The sequence below is a fragment of the Amblyomma maculatum genome, chromosome 8 (assembly GCF_055883805.1).
Source record: "Amblyomma maculatum isolate TAMU_Amacu chromosome 8, ASM5588380v1, whole genome shotgun sequence".
In the NCBI taxonomy this organism is placed as follows: Eukaryota; Metazoa; Arthropoda; class Arachnida; order Ixodida; family Ixodidae; genus Amblyomma; species Amblyomma maculatum.
This window is the reverse complement of record NC_139351.1, coordinates 101651300-101666887: the sequence shown is the minus strand read 5'-3', so window position 1 is coordinate 101666887 and position 15588 is coordinate 101651300. Positions and strand designations below refer to the sequence as shown.

Sequence of the window (15588 nt, the reverse complement as noted above, 5' to 3'; positions counted from 1 at the left end):
CTATATCGTGAATGAGCGGCTGCTGGAGTTTTCCAAGCAGGGAACGGTGGACATCAAAATCCCATAGACGTCGGGTCGACTATAAACAGTTGATCCAATGACCCCTTGCTTCTGAACTTGACAACCTGCCCGAGCAGGGTACCATGAGTGGTGATATTGGTGAGCAATCGTGCCCAGCCAATGTCGGGGAAGTAAGGGAGACTTCCCATGACAAGATTCGGGGGGAGGTGAGTTCCCTCTTGAAAAGGCCTTGCCAATGATCTTTCGAAGCAGACACCCTCTGGACACAGGGGAAGTTGTATTTGGAAAACGAGAGTATCTCTCCCGTTCAATAGGTATCTGAGAGGCCACTTTTTTTGCGATATTCAGCCGCAACCATCACGTCGCCACGCACGCAGTGCTGGGAACAGGATTAGTAGAAGGAAGAGCTGGAGGGTAGAATATGCTGAAACTAAAAATGCCATTAAGAACAGAGGGGGAGATGAAGTCTATGACTGACCAATAGCCGACCATGACCTCGTGCAGTGCTCTCTCACACACACACACACACACACACACACACACACACACACACACACACACACACACACACACACACACACACACACACACACACACACACACACACACACACACACACACACACACACACACACACACACACACACACACACACACACACACACACACACACACACACACACACACACACACACACACACACACACACAGAGAGAGAAAGATAGAGAGGGAAAAGAACAACATCGGGGTGGTTTGCAAGCGGTTGGGTTCGAAACCGGGTACTCGGGTTCAGCAGCCGAGAGCGTTAGCCACTGAGCCACCACGGCATTTTATATTGCCTGCTTATGACGCAAATTAAGTACAGTCAGCAAAGAACAGGAACGTGCCAAACATCCGTTTACGCATACCACTAAAACTCTTCAATGCAGCCAATTACTGACACCACGGCGGATGCTTTCGCTCGTTATAACCACATTTAAGTAGTGGTAAACATCCGCTATTTTACGAGGAGGTGGCGCCACTAGTAGAAAAAAAAATCCATGGGCTCCGATATCAAGCACTCCGTATGCACCACAGACGATCACGGATGCCACAGTTAAACGCGGCTCCACATGTACAGCTGATATTGCAGCGCAACAGGCCCATAGACACAAAAAATTGTATCAAATATCGTGCAAAAAATAGCAATTACCAACCATTATAACAAGTAAGAGGAAAAAAAGCCCGTTATTTCGCACTCTAATCGGTATAGCATAGTTCCAATTTTTCTTTTTCTTATACATACGTTGTTACCAGAGCGAAACATAAAAATACAGCGATTAAAGGTGGTCTGGTGTGGGGCAGTGTGTGGAGTTCAAAAAAAACAAAAGCTGTCCACGTGATATGAGGGATGCCGTAGGCGACAGAGCGGCCCAGATGAATTTCGGTCACTTGGGGCTCGGTAAAGCAAACAAGAAATGACGAGAGTGCCGAAGACAGCCTCTGCACAGACTTTAGAAGCGCGAAGAGGCAAACAAAATAAGCAAAAGGTGCTGCGATGAAAGGAAAGAAGCAGTGTGGCGTTGCAGAACAAAGTGGCTGTATGGTGCAATCAGAGATGCCTAGCAATGTATCCAAGCACATAGGGTGGCTCGGAGTTGTGGGCTCGTAGGCTCCTACAGATTTGCACGTAAGGCGGCTTATGATATTGAACGTGTTATCCAGAGACAGGATGATTACACGGTGCTGACAATTCCGTACGGTACAGTACAATACAACACAATACAATATAAAACAAAATGCATCGGTCACATCTCGAGCATCCAGAAATGTTGCCACAGACAGCTTTATACCTTTGCTGGTGTTATAATTGTCGCGAAACTGACGGACGGACGGATGGACGGATGGATGGATTGATGGATAAGGCTGAACTCTTTGAATCGGGCGGAAGCGCCACAGGCCGCCTAGCCATGAATAGCACTACAGTTTGTACCTATTCTTGCCTTGATTTCAGGCACCAATCAGCTAACTTTCTTTTGGTTATTTCTACCCTTTTAAAGTCTATTTTTCCTCCATTATCCTTAAACCCCAACGCTTTGAATACATCTAAATCTGCACCATTGCCTTGAACTACAGGACGGAGCCCTTTACAGGAAATTATTGAGTGTTCAGCCGTTTCCTCATCTTCCCCACACACACTACACAGCGTGTCTATCTCTTGGTACTTACCTCGGTACGTCTTAGTCCTCAATACTCCTGTCCTAGCCTCGAACAATAATGAGCTGCCCCTAGAACTGTCGTGAATGTTTTCTTTGGTCATTTCCTGCTTTAAAGTTCTGTACATTTCCAATGCTGATTTGGTTTCCATCCCTGTTTTCCACAGATCCCTCTCTGTTTCTTAAACCTTCTTCTTAATTGACAATTCCTGACTCGTCCCCCTACTGCTGCCCAAATATTTGCTTGCCAATTTTCTTGTCCACCTTCTCCATCTTGTGTCAACATTCCTCATGTAGACGTAGCTGAAGACCTTCCTATCCCACCGCTTTTCTCCCATTTTTCTCAATCGTTGCTAAAACGCTACCTTGCGGCCAGCTTCCCTGCTCTCAAACGAAGTCCATCCCAGGTCACCCTACACACTCTGGTTTGGCGTATTCCCATGAGCTCCCAAAGCAAGCCTACCTACCCCGCGCTGCTTAATTTCGAACCGTGCTCGGACCTCTGATTTCGTACACAGGACTGCACTGGCAAAAGTCAGATTAGGAACCATCACCCCATTCCAAATCCCTCGCACCACTTCATACCTATTGTAATTCCACAGCGCCCTGTTTTTCATGACGGCTACGTTTCTGCTTCCCTTATCTGCCACATATTTTTTATGCTCCGTTAGATATTAAGCTCCATTATTTATCCACACCCCAAGATACTTGTACTTATCCACCACTTCCAGCATGTCCTCCTATATTCTACGTTCGCCGGACTCGTTATCCTTAAAAATCATGAGTGCCGATTTTTTCTTGCTAAACTGCAGACCTAACTTATCTCCCTCTGTACCGTAGACATCTATCAACTCTTGCAAATCTACCCTGTTGTCAGCCATCAGTACTATCATCTGCATACATTAGTCCTGGTAATGACTGCTGGATAAATTCTCCTTGCTTGAATAAGGGAAGGTTGAAGCCGAGTCCACTCCCCTCTCTAATCCTTGCAGGCATAGTATGAACAACAAAGATGACAGGGGACATCCTTGTCTAAGCCCCCTTTTTATCTCTACAGGCTTCGACACCTTTCTTTTCCATTTTATTAGCACCTGGTTATCCTTATAAATATCTTTTAAAAGACTGGTTACTCTACTTTCCACACCTATAACACATCCAGAATACTCCATAAGTCTTCTTGAAATACACTGTCATAGGCTTCTTTGATATCCAGAAAAGCTAGCCATAGAGGTCTCTGTTCCTTTTCTGCTACCTATTACACTGTGTCAATGAGAACAGAATATCCTCTAGCCTCCTTTGTTTCCGAAAACCATTCTGCAGCTCTCCTAGCAGCCCCTTTCTCTCTACCCATGCCCGCAGTCTGTCCTTTATAATCTGCACCACCACCCTGTAGACCACTGATGTTACTGTTATGGGACGGCAATTGCCTATGTCGGCTATGTCCCCCTTCCCCTTATATATCATGCTCATATCAGTCTCCATACATTAGAAACTTTGCCATCCATTAACATTTTGCTCACCACCCCATAACGTTTCCTTAGACTTAGGGCCCATCTTTAACAACATAATAGGAATACCATCTGGGCCTGCTGATGTGCTACTTGGTACTCTCTTCTCGGCCCTTCCCCACTCTCTTTGTCCAATCGAAACAATTGCACTAACCGGTCTATCCTCCTCTACTAAGGCATCTACGACATTTCTTTGTTCTTTAAACTTTTCTGACATTAGTCGGATATGTTCTATTGCCTTTTTTCCTTCTAGCCGGATACCTTAATCTGTAACAACAGTCCTCTGCTCTAGGCTAGTCTTATTATTAAGGGAATTCAGATGTTGCCAGAATTTCCTAGCTGCATTTTTATCTTTTTTGTTTACTTCTGACAGCCACTGGGACCCCTATCTTTTAATTTTGTCATTGATTAGGTAGGATGCCTCCCTTCTACATTTTATGTATTTATCCCATTTTCTCTCAACATGTGCTTCTGGTTCTCCCCTACGCTTAGAATATCTGTGTTCCCTAGATGCTTCCTGACGTTTCTCTATGGCCTTCTTAACCTCCCATCCCACCAGCTGTTTGATTTTCGTCTTGTCCTTTTTTTACCGACTCGCACCTTATCCAGATCTAGCCCAAACAGTCCCATTAACTTTGTGTATGTCCACTCTGCTTTATTATCCTCAGAGATTACTGCTTCAATTTGGTTGCTTGCTGTTTCCATTTGCTGCTCTGAGTAAAAGATCCCATCTGACTGGTCATTATGCTTCATTCCTGCATTAGTTTTTATTCCAAAACTCAGCTTGATACGTTTGTGATCACTGCCTAGAGTCTTGGCGCGTCATGTTCATCTATGTTCATGACCCCTAGCCTAACGTACATCCTGTGTGACATTATCGCATAATCTCTTGTCGAATGCAGATTCCCTACCTCCCACGTTATTATCCCGTCACACTTCCCAGTACTGTTACAGACAACTAAGTCGTGTCATTCACACATATCCAGCAGCATGGTACCTGTCGAGTCTGTATATCCATCCATATCTTCTATATGAGCATTCATGCCCCCTACTATAATTATCTCGCATCCTTTTCCTAGCTCATGAATGTGACCTGCTTATACATTCTACATTTTTTCCCCCCTCTTTGGCGGTTGCTCCTGTCCACAGCTATACAAAGCCAAGGAGTGTTTGCTCCCCTGCCACTTTTCCTTTTAGCCTTAATTGTTCCTTGCATTCTTGTTTGACTCTTTGCCAATTCGTACTTTTATGGATTAATGCCCCAATTCCCCTTCCCTTTCTGCTGCCCTCTGTTTTGTTGCAGTATTCCTATTAATAATCACGGTTACAGGGTAGTTGCTCCATGTCCCGAAGATGCGTCTCCACAAATCCATAAACCCTTAACTTCTCCTGCCTTAGCTGCTCTTCTATTTCCTCCCATTTTAGCCTATTCCTGCCACCTTGCATGTTAATGTACCCTATGTCTGACTTAATTTGGCTCTTGCGCTTATGGATGTTGCTTCTTCTATGGCTTCTTTGTTTTCCTGATCTAGGTTCATCCTCCTGGTCGCCTTTGTTTACACTGGTGGCTTCAGGCCCCGGGGCCATCCTAAAAAAAGCGCGATTTTATCGCGCGCAATCGTCCTCTGCTGGCAGAAAAAGCAAAGGAACTTTGAGGTGCGCGCCCAATGACAACTATCGCACCATGCTAATAGGCCGGCAAGTCTTTGACGAGCGGGCACGCGTTCGTACCCTAGCTCATAGACACATCAAGACGCATAAAAACGGCGCAATTATCGACATAAACAGCCCAGGTCCATTTTATCCCCTCTTTTTTAGTGGCACGTGTAGGGATGACTTTTTTGTGCACTATTGAGTGCTGCAAGAAACACGATTTAGTAAGGTATCTTGCCTTCGTATTCCGAAATCACTGCTTTGAAACGTATTCACGGCGGCAGGGAGGTTTTAAATTAAATGCAGTGCGCAACTTTTCGGGCGGCAAAAAACGATCTACGAATCATTTCACGTGGTTAGGCCAAATGGGAATAGAACTAGCAGTCGACGTGGACACAAGGTTTGTAGAACCTGCAAACCCTCGGTTCCCACCACCGCGCGGTGGGGCCCATCTCTAGGTTTGCTTCATTTAGTAAAAGGATGTTAACAGCACCGACCAACAGCACAGATGAGAGGGCGGCGCGGAACCTCCGCTTCAACACACACAAAGGTGAAAGCGACGATGCAACGCCAGCAACAACAACAACAACAACAACAACAACAACAACAACAACAACGCAGAGGCAGCACGATGAGCGATGAGGTATGTTCTTATTCCTGGAGCCCAAAAGAGGTTTAGGCGCTTCAGCGCCATTCGAACATTTGTTGTGCTGTAAAGCTGCGTAGCAGATACTTATTTGAAAGACTATTATAGACGGACGAAAGATAACGCAAGTCGGCGTCTCGTATAAGGCACTTACTTTAGTCGAACGCAGCCGTGACAATGGACCACACGCAAGCAAATTAAAATCAGGTGGCACCGCAATTTATATCACAGAAGCACTTGTGAGCGTTGTACACTACCCGCACTTCAGTTAATGTAAACAGAGTAGAATCATCGCCTTCGCGTATACAAAATACAATTTTCTGGCTACTGGAAAGGCAGCATTCTGGGTATCACAGAGAACTGAACTTTGATGACACATCTTGCCGCCATCAGAACTTGAAAATTAGAGTCCTTGCGTTTTGCTTAATGGAACTCAATGTTAGGCAAAAACGCCCGCCAATTTCGCCGTTCCCCATACAGTTTCAGGAATGGGAGTGGAACGTGGCGAACGACTGGTGCTATCGTCACCGGTGGAAGAACTTCAGCATGAGCTTGTGGCCCATGTTGGAAGTGGAAAGTCCTATTCCGCACAAGAGAGCCGCGTACGCGGCCACCATAAGCCACGATTTGTTCTTCCGCAAGAAGTCCTGCCAGGTCATCGAGCAGCAGGTATCCGCGGACCCCAACATGCCCGCCGGCAAGATGTCCGGCGTAGGAGGCTGCGGGCGTGACGCGGTGTATACGAGCAGGTACTTGACGCGCACCACTGAGTTGTTTTGCACGAGGTAGTACTTCTCGGGAATCTTGCCCCCCATGGAGTCCTCGGCGTAGGCCCTGGACGGCTTGCTGCGAGCCCTGTCCTGGCACTTCACGTCCGGGTGGTCAACGACCTCGCACATTGCCACGCAAGATAACTCCGGGGAGACGATCGAGTGCTGCCAGCCGTAGCCAGCCGGACTGAATGTTGCCGAGACGCTCAGCTCGCTCGACAGATAGGTGCCGGTGCCGAAGAGGGCGTTCTTATTCATATGCGCCAGGAGACCGTTGTGGAGGATGGAGTAGAAGTTGTCCAGCCGCGAGCCGTGGTAGGCGAAGAAGACCTCTCGGTCGCCGCGGGCGCTCTCGAAGCGCCTGTCTGTCTGCAAGCTGTGCTGTACCTCGAAGAGGCCGTCGACAGCAGACCCGTTGACCTCAGGGATGTCCTCCTTTTTGCGGGACTTGAGACGGACACCGCCCGACGTGAGGACCCAGAGCAGAAGCTCCCAGGACTCTGGAGGGATGTTTTTAGGGAAGCCGTCCGAGGCGCCGCCGCTGGCGGTCGCCGTCGCTACGGGCAGCAGTGCGGAGAGTGGCGGTATCCTGGCGGCGACGTCGCGCAACTCGTCTATGTGCTTGGTGTCAGTGGCAAGGTCGGCGAATGATGAAGGGAAGGGCCGCAACACGGTGTCGTAGCGGTAAGATCGCAGCGCGGCCACGAACAGCGACCACTGGAAGTCAGCGGCCTGTACATCTTCGGCGAGGATTTTCAGTACGTGAGGGCGGGCGTTGGAATCTTGGGACGACCGCACCGCGGCGGCGTCCGGTGCGGCCATTTCGATGCGGGTGCCACCTGTGTTTGCTCAGCTGACGGCGTGCAGCGCGAGCGCCGCCCCGAACGCTGCTTCGTCGTCGTCGATTTCGCTCGCTGCAGCCAGCCACTCCAGCTTTCGACCGTTTTGTTCCACATTCTTGGAGTGTCAAGCGCTTGAGCGCTACTGTCAACGAAGAAACAAAAAAGAGAAAGCAGAATCCACGCGTGCGCAGTGAGCAACAGGAAGCAGACGACAGAGGCGGAGTGCGAGACCGCGGCCAACGGCTCCCGGTTAGCAGCAGGGATCAAGGCCCTGTAACACTATTGGGGGCGACAGCATACGGCGCTGCTTACGCAAGCTGGCGGGGTGCGCCGCGTTATCTGACAAGACGCTGAAGAGGCGCACCCAAAAATTACGAGTATAGTGCGTTGTTTTCTGCTCTTTTGTCTCTTGCCATTCGGCTGCCCAGATCAAAGGCGATGTTTTTCGGACGCGACAACAGCATTTCGAGGTGGCATGTGAAACGACGCATGCATGTGCGACGCCAGATGAAGTTAATCCTATAGGGTGCTTAGGACACAATTGTGAACGCTGAGAACAGGCACCTTTTCTACGGAATGCGCTTTACCTAGCCGCAATTTCTTCCCTCTGTTCAAATTTACCATCAATTTATTCCGCAAATCTGGTGCTTTTTATGCTAACCGGCGAACGTCGCGAAACATTCTCAAAGTAGTGAGATATATGGTAACACGCCATCGGCTACTTTCCGGCAGCTACATTTGGGATCAATACTAATGCCATATATATGTTCCTCAGTTCTAAGGCAAAATAAAATCACGATCTCCGATGTTTTAATACCACGATTCCAATTATTATCATCAGCAGCATCCGGACTATTCCTACTGCAGGGCAAAGGCCTCACCCACATAGTCGACCGCAGCTAGTAGGTCAAAGATCCGTTATATTTGGCTAACGTGATATCAATTAGGGGATATTCCTACGCTGTATGGGATTCTCAAGTCGGGACCTTCTGTGCTATGCTGTAGCCTGAGTAGAATAATTCAACGCGGATTGTTTCTAACAACTATTGCTCCGACGTTCCTTTATCAAGCTGGAGCAAGAGTAGGACTCTCTGGAGGAGCGCCGATTACATATTCAATTAGAACTTCCCTCCCGCATACATCCAAAACATATTTGTTGGCACCGCATTGTTTATTTATTTATTTCGCGTAACCCTAAAGGCCCTCGTGTGAAGGTACCACATGAAGGTGGGCCCAGTGGGCGGGGGGGGGGGGGGTGGCACACGAACACATACATCTGAAATACAGTACTAACATTTCAGCAACTGAAAATCACACAACACACTTGGTGACCAGCCAAATGGCAAAAATGCACAAAGCTTTACGCAAAGCAATACCAAATAGGCCGGTTCACTGCATTTTTGTTGCAAAAAGTGATGAAAAGACTAAGTTATCTTCAGTAGCGATGTGTGATGCCTGGTTATTCGGGTCTATCATTGTGAGCGGAATGAATGATCTTGCGGATAGATTTGACTCGGTGGAAAGTGAAACGTTTTACTTTGTTCCGGAGGCGGCAAGAAGTCGTCATGGAGGGTGACATGATGATAGTTTATGAAATAAGGTTAAGCGAGTAACCCGGCACGTTGTTTGAATGCTGTGAATTTAAAAGCGGGAATAATCGAAAAGATGAAGCGAGTAGCACGGTTTTTGCAAGTATTTAATATTGTTTATAAGATATGCTTGTTCAGAATCCCGTAAGGCTCAAGCGTATTCAATTTTTTGGCGGATAAGTGTAACATAAGCAATTTTTTTTTTAAGTGCGAGAACGCTTGCTTGAGGTCACGCCCGAGTAAGCGGTCAGCTGCATAATGCTGAGATGGTGGTTATGTGATAATGTCATTTCGCAAGCAGTTCGCGGTTTCCCTTAGCGACGTCTCATCTGGCATTTCTCAAGGTAGCTTCCTCGATTCTTTATTATATTTAATATATGTCAAAGACCTGTTATCTCACAATACACTATCAGTTCAACTGTTCGCCGATTACTGCTTAATTAATCGTAAAATCCGTTCTCTCACTGACCATGTCACCCTACATAAGGACCTGGAGTGCGTAACTAGCTGGTGCACGTCATGGCAAATGACATTTAACACGGAAAAATGCGAAATAATTAGCCAGTCGGAAGTATTCAAATTCAACTTATGCTTATGCACTCAACAAGATTACACTAAACCGCACATCTTCCCTTACATATTTCAGCGTTTATCTTATCGCAAATCTTTCATGGGCGACGCAAATTGAAAACATAACCGTCAAAGCATCGCGCACGGCGGCTATCTAAAGCGAAATCTACACAGCGTACCCGTTTCTACTCGCAAGCGTGAATATTTAACCTTCGTTCGCCCTCAACTAGAATATTCATCTGCTATCTGGTCACCCCATCAGAAGTATCTAAGCAAATCCCTAGAAGCTGTTCAAAACCATGCATGCAGCAGGTTTTATTTCCCGTGATTACAGCCGCAATTCCAGCATGACTAGCATCAAGTTGTCCTTATCGCTCACAAGCTTACAATCACGTAGGAATATCGCGCATATTTGCTTACTACACGAACTAATCCACAGTCATCACGTATCAATAGTGCCACTTACTAGACCGACTTGCACCTCCCACCGTCTGAACAACAATCTAAGTTTCCAACGTCTATTCGGCCGAAACCATGCATTTATCTTTCCTGCCTTGTCACAAGCTATAAAGGGCTGGAATGGTGTTCCAAAACGCATCGCTTACATATCTGACTCACTGAAATTCTAAAAAGAATTGAATATATTTTTTGCAGTTTCAATAGCTCTTTTAAACCGCGTTCACTGTGTGCAAATTGATTTCGCCCTGTGCCAGTAACTATCGTATAATCTTATAATCATCTGCTAGTTATTTTCCACGCACGCTTTGATAATTGTTTGCAGTTGAAATTTTATGATTCTGAAAGTTTTTAGATATGTTGATAACTATATGGTGTCGATCAACCCGGTGCGACGGTTCCACTGTAACTGTGGAAGAGGTTGTATCGGTTCTCAGATGATTGGGAAGACTAACCTTTATTTGTGAATTACCGGAAGCTGCAGTTTTTAGATATTAGCCTGACGTTAACACCAGGTCACGTGTGCTGGACGTTCTCGACACGGGTACGAAGAGACTTGGTGCCTTTCGGGTCTGCACATTCCAAGACTGTAAAACGAGCCATCGGAACGTATTGCTTGTAGGGCGTCTTGTCGAAGTCTTGCGCACACCTGGTACATCAGAGCTTCAACGGAAACAATAACCAGGTCATTAGAATGACGAAGGCTGGTTTTCCTGTTTCGATGAATGTTACAGGGGCAGAGAAACTTGTGCACAAACTGAATATAGGACGTGCCGGGATAGTGGCCGTTCTACGGTAATGAGGCCAGCGGTTCTAGCGTATTTGCACAGGATTTCCCACAACCTAAAGACTGTGGCAACCTGAACGGCACGGTGTGCCGGTCGTTTTTGCCTCATTTCTCCCCCAGGTCATGTCCGGAGGGAAGAAAAAAGAGAACAGCGTGAAGCGTCATGCCACTCGTTTCGTCAGGTGCCTGACGGGTCATGGTGAAAAAAAAAAAAACAGCGCACACTGGGATATAGACAGAGAAAAAGAAGGAAACGCCACATGCGCCGAGTGTTTTGCCCGAGATCCCCCTCACCTGTGGCAGGGAATACATCAGTGACACGGGCCGTTGTTTGAAGGCGCGCTTCAAAGAAGGGCAGCCTTCGTTGAAATCACAAATTGGGTCGAATTTACTGTGGCACTGTGGCGCATGCCCGACTGCTACACGCGAAAAGCCATGACTCCTTTTGCTGGCATATACCAAAGTTTTGACGGGGAGCCGTAACCTGGCTGCGCGTGACTGGGCCGAGGAGTTCTGTATAAGAAAGAAGGGCAAATGCTTGCGTCAGTAACCTGTTCATCAAACTGTGTAAGAATAACGGCAGGTTTCTAGACTGCACATAGTGTATGTTATGACAGTTTGGAGCTATATAAGGTGCGTCTTTTGTCGAATAATATCAGTCGCGAGTATGCGCTTATTGGTGTTACATTTCTTCTCGTCCGTGTCTCTTTGGGCGCAGTCACCCCTTTTATTTACCATGATTGACGGCCTAGCCCAACAGCACACTCGTGGTTATGGCGCTCGACTACTGTTCCCAAGGACGAGAGATCGAGTCCCGGCCTCGGCGGCCGCTTTTCGATGGAGCCAAAAGGCAAGGCGCCCGTGTGCTGTGCGCTGTCAGTATACGTTAAAGAACTCCAGGTGGCCGAAATTTCCGGAGTCCTCCACTACGGCGTCTTTCATAGCCTGAGTTGCTTTGGGACATTAAACCCCACAAACCAACCAACCATCTTTGGAAATAACATTTCGGACGTTTGTGAACAGAAAATTGCTATTGTTCTCAGAACTAATACACATATTCAGCGGAAATGATGACGTCACATGAGAAGATGAGCTATTTGAGGTAACCGGTCAGTTTTTGTGGGTGAATAACAAATAGAGCTCAGCTGCCGGAGACATCGCACACATATATATGTCATTATTCATATGCAGTTTGCAAAATGTCACGCGCACGCGGTCACCATGTTTCTTAATAAATTTAGCGAGCAGTGGGAGCTCGCAGCGTTAATCACGGACAGCTTGGAAACAGTCACGTCCGCTACCGAAATATGTGTATTTCGGTCTGCGGCCTTTGCTTGAGACGTCTTCAATTTCTTCATCTTCGAAGAATTCACCTGTAATTGGCCGCATCTTCTTTACAATGGTTGTAAAACTTATCACGCAATCTGCCCTATAGCAGTGGAAGTCAAACTGACACCTAGTTAATCACGGCAGAAGCCATGCACAAGTCGCTCAGAACTTTCCCAACTTTCGGACGAGTCAGCGTCGGTAGTGCCAAAAAACAGGAAGTTCGACCTTAACGACCTGCTTTTTTAGTTCATCAATTTTTGTAACAACGTTGGAGATACCAGTATCAAGATTTACCTGGCAGTTAAAAGGCTATGCCGTTTCTAATTTGGCTCCTAATTCTTGAACACGGTTATTTTCTTTAGCGATTAAAGAAGGGCCTCATTACTTTTACACCATCTAATTTCTCTTCTTTGCCCTTCGTCATGGATTCCGGGTTTATTTACTTCAACATCCCCGCTGAAAAGCAAGCAACGGAAAACATAAACAAGAGCAGAGAAAACCCGCTTGAAAGGATTGGGTGGCCGTGACCACGAATGAAAATTTCTCGAAACAAAATATCGTGCAGATGCTTTCAAGGCTTTCTTTGCACACGTCATCAATAAATAATAAAAAAAGATATAATTTTCTTGTTTATTGCCAATCTGAGCATATTATGTTGAACATTGCTGTCGGACCTCACGTGCGTGAATGCACACTTGCTGTCTACCGCCTTTTATTCCGCCGTTTTTCCTGTTGTGGTACTGCCAGAACATTTGGCACGCGTGAATCCATAGTTATGCTCCCGTTTTATTTTTTTATTTCCCTTTTTCAGCTTCTTTTATTTACACGTGTCTTGAAGAACGGGTATGTTCGACTCGTGTGTGTATGTTTATGTGTTCTGCTGCAATTATGCTTTCACGGCGCTGCAGGCAATGCAGTGATTGCATAGAATAAATAAAGCGATTGTATGGATATATTGGTTATCGCGCCATCGACGCTACACTGCGGCTGCGCAGCATCGGGTAACTCGCTCGGCAAAAATCTTATTGCACCAAACACTGCTCACAACCGGCCATATTCATTCACATGGTGTGGACATGTACACGACACAACGCAGACAATTCAGCTACAGTGGATGCGTGGGAGTCCCTCCTGCGTACCACCGAGCTCGCCCAACAGCGCCGGCTCATTTTGCGCGCATTGGAGACCGCAGAGTCCCAAGGGATCCCTGCTGACCTTCTCTAAGCAGTGCAACCAGTCTTTCGGCTGGTTCCCCTTCTTTGGGAGTAAATAAAGGGCTTATCATCATCATCGGCAGATTTGCGCCGCGTGCTTGCTGCATAGCAAGCAATTTCAAACGTCGCCTCGGGAGCATCGTGGGGAAGAAAACGAATTCTAGGGGGTCGTTTGGATAATTAAGTTGCGATGAGGCGAAAGCCTCTTTCGCCTCTTTCGCGTGGAAGTCCGAAGCCCTCCACTACGGCACCTCGTTCTCTCCGCTTTCACTCCCAGCTTCGTGATGACGCGATAGCGCAAGCTACCAGCCAACATATAAAGCCCCGGTTCAACCGAGCCGCACGAACGTGCCAGCGTGGCCTATTGATAACGTGAATGCAAGGGTATTGGCAGGCTGATTCTGACATAACCGTCCCATATGAAAGGACAGACCTGAGTTGGTAGCTCCTTCAAAACGTAATGTCAGGGAGCCCTACGTCCAATTAGTGCTTGGCCATGTCAGTTGCCAGCTACCGCCTCCCACCTTCTTTCTCCTCCTCCTCCTCCTCCTCCTCCTCCTCCTCCTCCTCCTCCTCCTCCTCCTCCTCCTCCTCCTCCTCCTCCTCCTCTTCTTCTTCTTCTTCTCTTCCTTCCCCTTCTTTTTCTTCACCTTTTTTTTCTTCTTCTTTTCCTTCCTCTTCTTTTTCTTCTTCTTCTAGCCTTTGGATGTAACGGACGAATGGTCACCGCGAGTATGAGCGCCTAAAAGATGCCGCCTTAAAATATGGGGCACACTGAAGCTCCGACTTTAAGGGTATGACGCGACAGTGTAGACAACAACCCCCGTCATATAAAGCCCCGCTTTATCCAAGCCGTATGAACATGCCTGCACGACCTAGCAGGAACGTGTGTCCGAGAGCAGCGCTGCAAGATCGGCTCTTATTTCCCCTTCCCCTTCCAAATAAGCAACCTGATTTGGCAGCTCCTTCCAATGCTTATCAAGTGGTCTCAAGTCACACAAGCAATAGGAGACTCAGCGCCTGGCCAGCTGCCAGCGCCTTATCGCCGAAGTCGGATTTCCCGGGTAACGAGGCATTTAGCGCTATTGAGTTAAAAATCTTCGAAACAGTACTAACAGGTCTTTTTTTTTTTTTTTTTTTTTTTCGTCTTCGAGATGTAAGAGCATAGGGGTACCTTCCCATTACCAGACAGGCTGAAGGGAATGGAACAAGATACTGCGGATTATAAAGAACGGTTGACGTCGATGGTCATTTGTTCGCCGCATTTCCGGGCAGCTGGCCTTCGTCCAGGGGTGAACTCGGTGCCTTAAAGGGCAACTCCGGTGGTTTTTTCATCATTTTGTGTTTTTAATGAAATTACATTCCTCGGCACGTCCTGACTCCAACACAAAAAAACCGTTTTCCAAAATTCCAATTAAAGGTATTTTTAAAAAAGAAAACCATCAAATCGAAACCGAAACTGATTTAACGGCCAGAAACGACGTCACATTTGACGAAATGGTGACGTCACACTCAGTATTGGAGAAACACTCGTACGTGCGTTGGATGGTGAAAATGAAGTATGGAAATCATGACGCACTGCATAAAATGTCTGAGGTATGTTCAATATAAACCTCACAATTTCATAATCACGCAGGAAGTAGACATTAACGCCTGTATACTGTTTGTGACGTCAGAAACTCAGTGTTGCCCGCAGAAATACTCTCAACTTAAGCCATGAAAACGGCATATTTTAAAGCCGTATTGCGCGTGAACAAATTATCGTACGGCACCCAAATTTTGTAGAATGCGTCAGGACGGAGAGAAGAACCTGTGGTAAAAGTTTCACTACAATATTCGAATGTCAAAAAACCCCCGGAGTTGCACTGGGATGACGGTCAGACACGGCTGGTCGTTGGGACTGCGGCCACAGTGCAACCGTAACGTTCTCTTGTATTGTACCTCATCATAACTTAACCTGCAATAGAGCGACTTCAACAACTGCTGCTACCTCCGCCGCGAAGATGGC

The 15588-nt window shown here is 47.0% G+C and overlaps 2 protein-coding genes and 1 pseudogene across 6 annotated transcripts in view; all 3 read right to left on the bottom strand.

Moving 5' to 3' along the window:
• LOC146182009 (1-phosphatidylinositol 4,5-bisphosphate phosphodiesterase delta-1-like) overlaps positions 1–15588 on the bottom strand; it is a 155382-nt gene that overhangs the window by 55111 nt on the left and 84683 nt on the right. The gene's annotated exons all lie outside the window — the stretch shown is intronic.
• On the bottom strand, positions 1994–2998 carry LOC146182012 (uncharacterized; annotated as a pseudogene).
• LOC146182011 (protein mono-ADP-ribosyltransferase PARP16-like) lies at positions 6019–7894 on the bottom strand. The gene has a single exon (XM_084577006.1). It carries the CDS (start codon positions 7613–7615, stop codon positions 6548–6550), a length of 1068 nt encoding a protein of 355 aa, XP_084433132.1. The 5' UTR covers positions 7616–7894; the 3' UTR covers positions 6019–6547.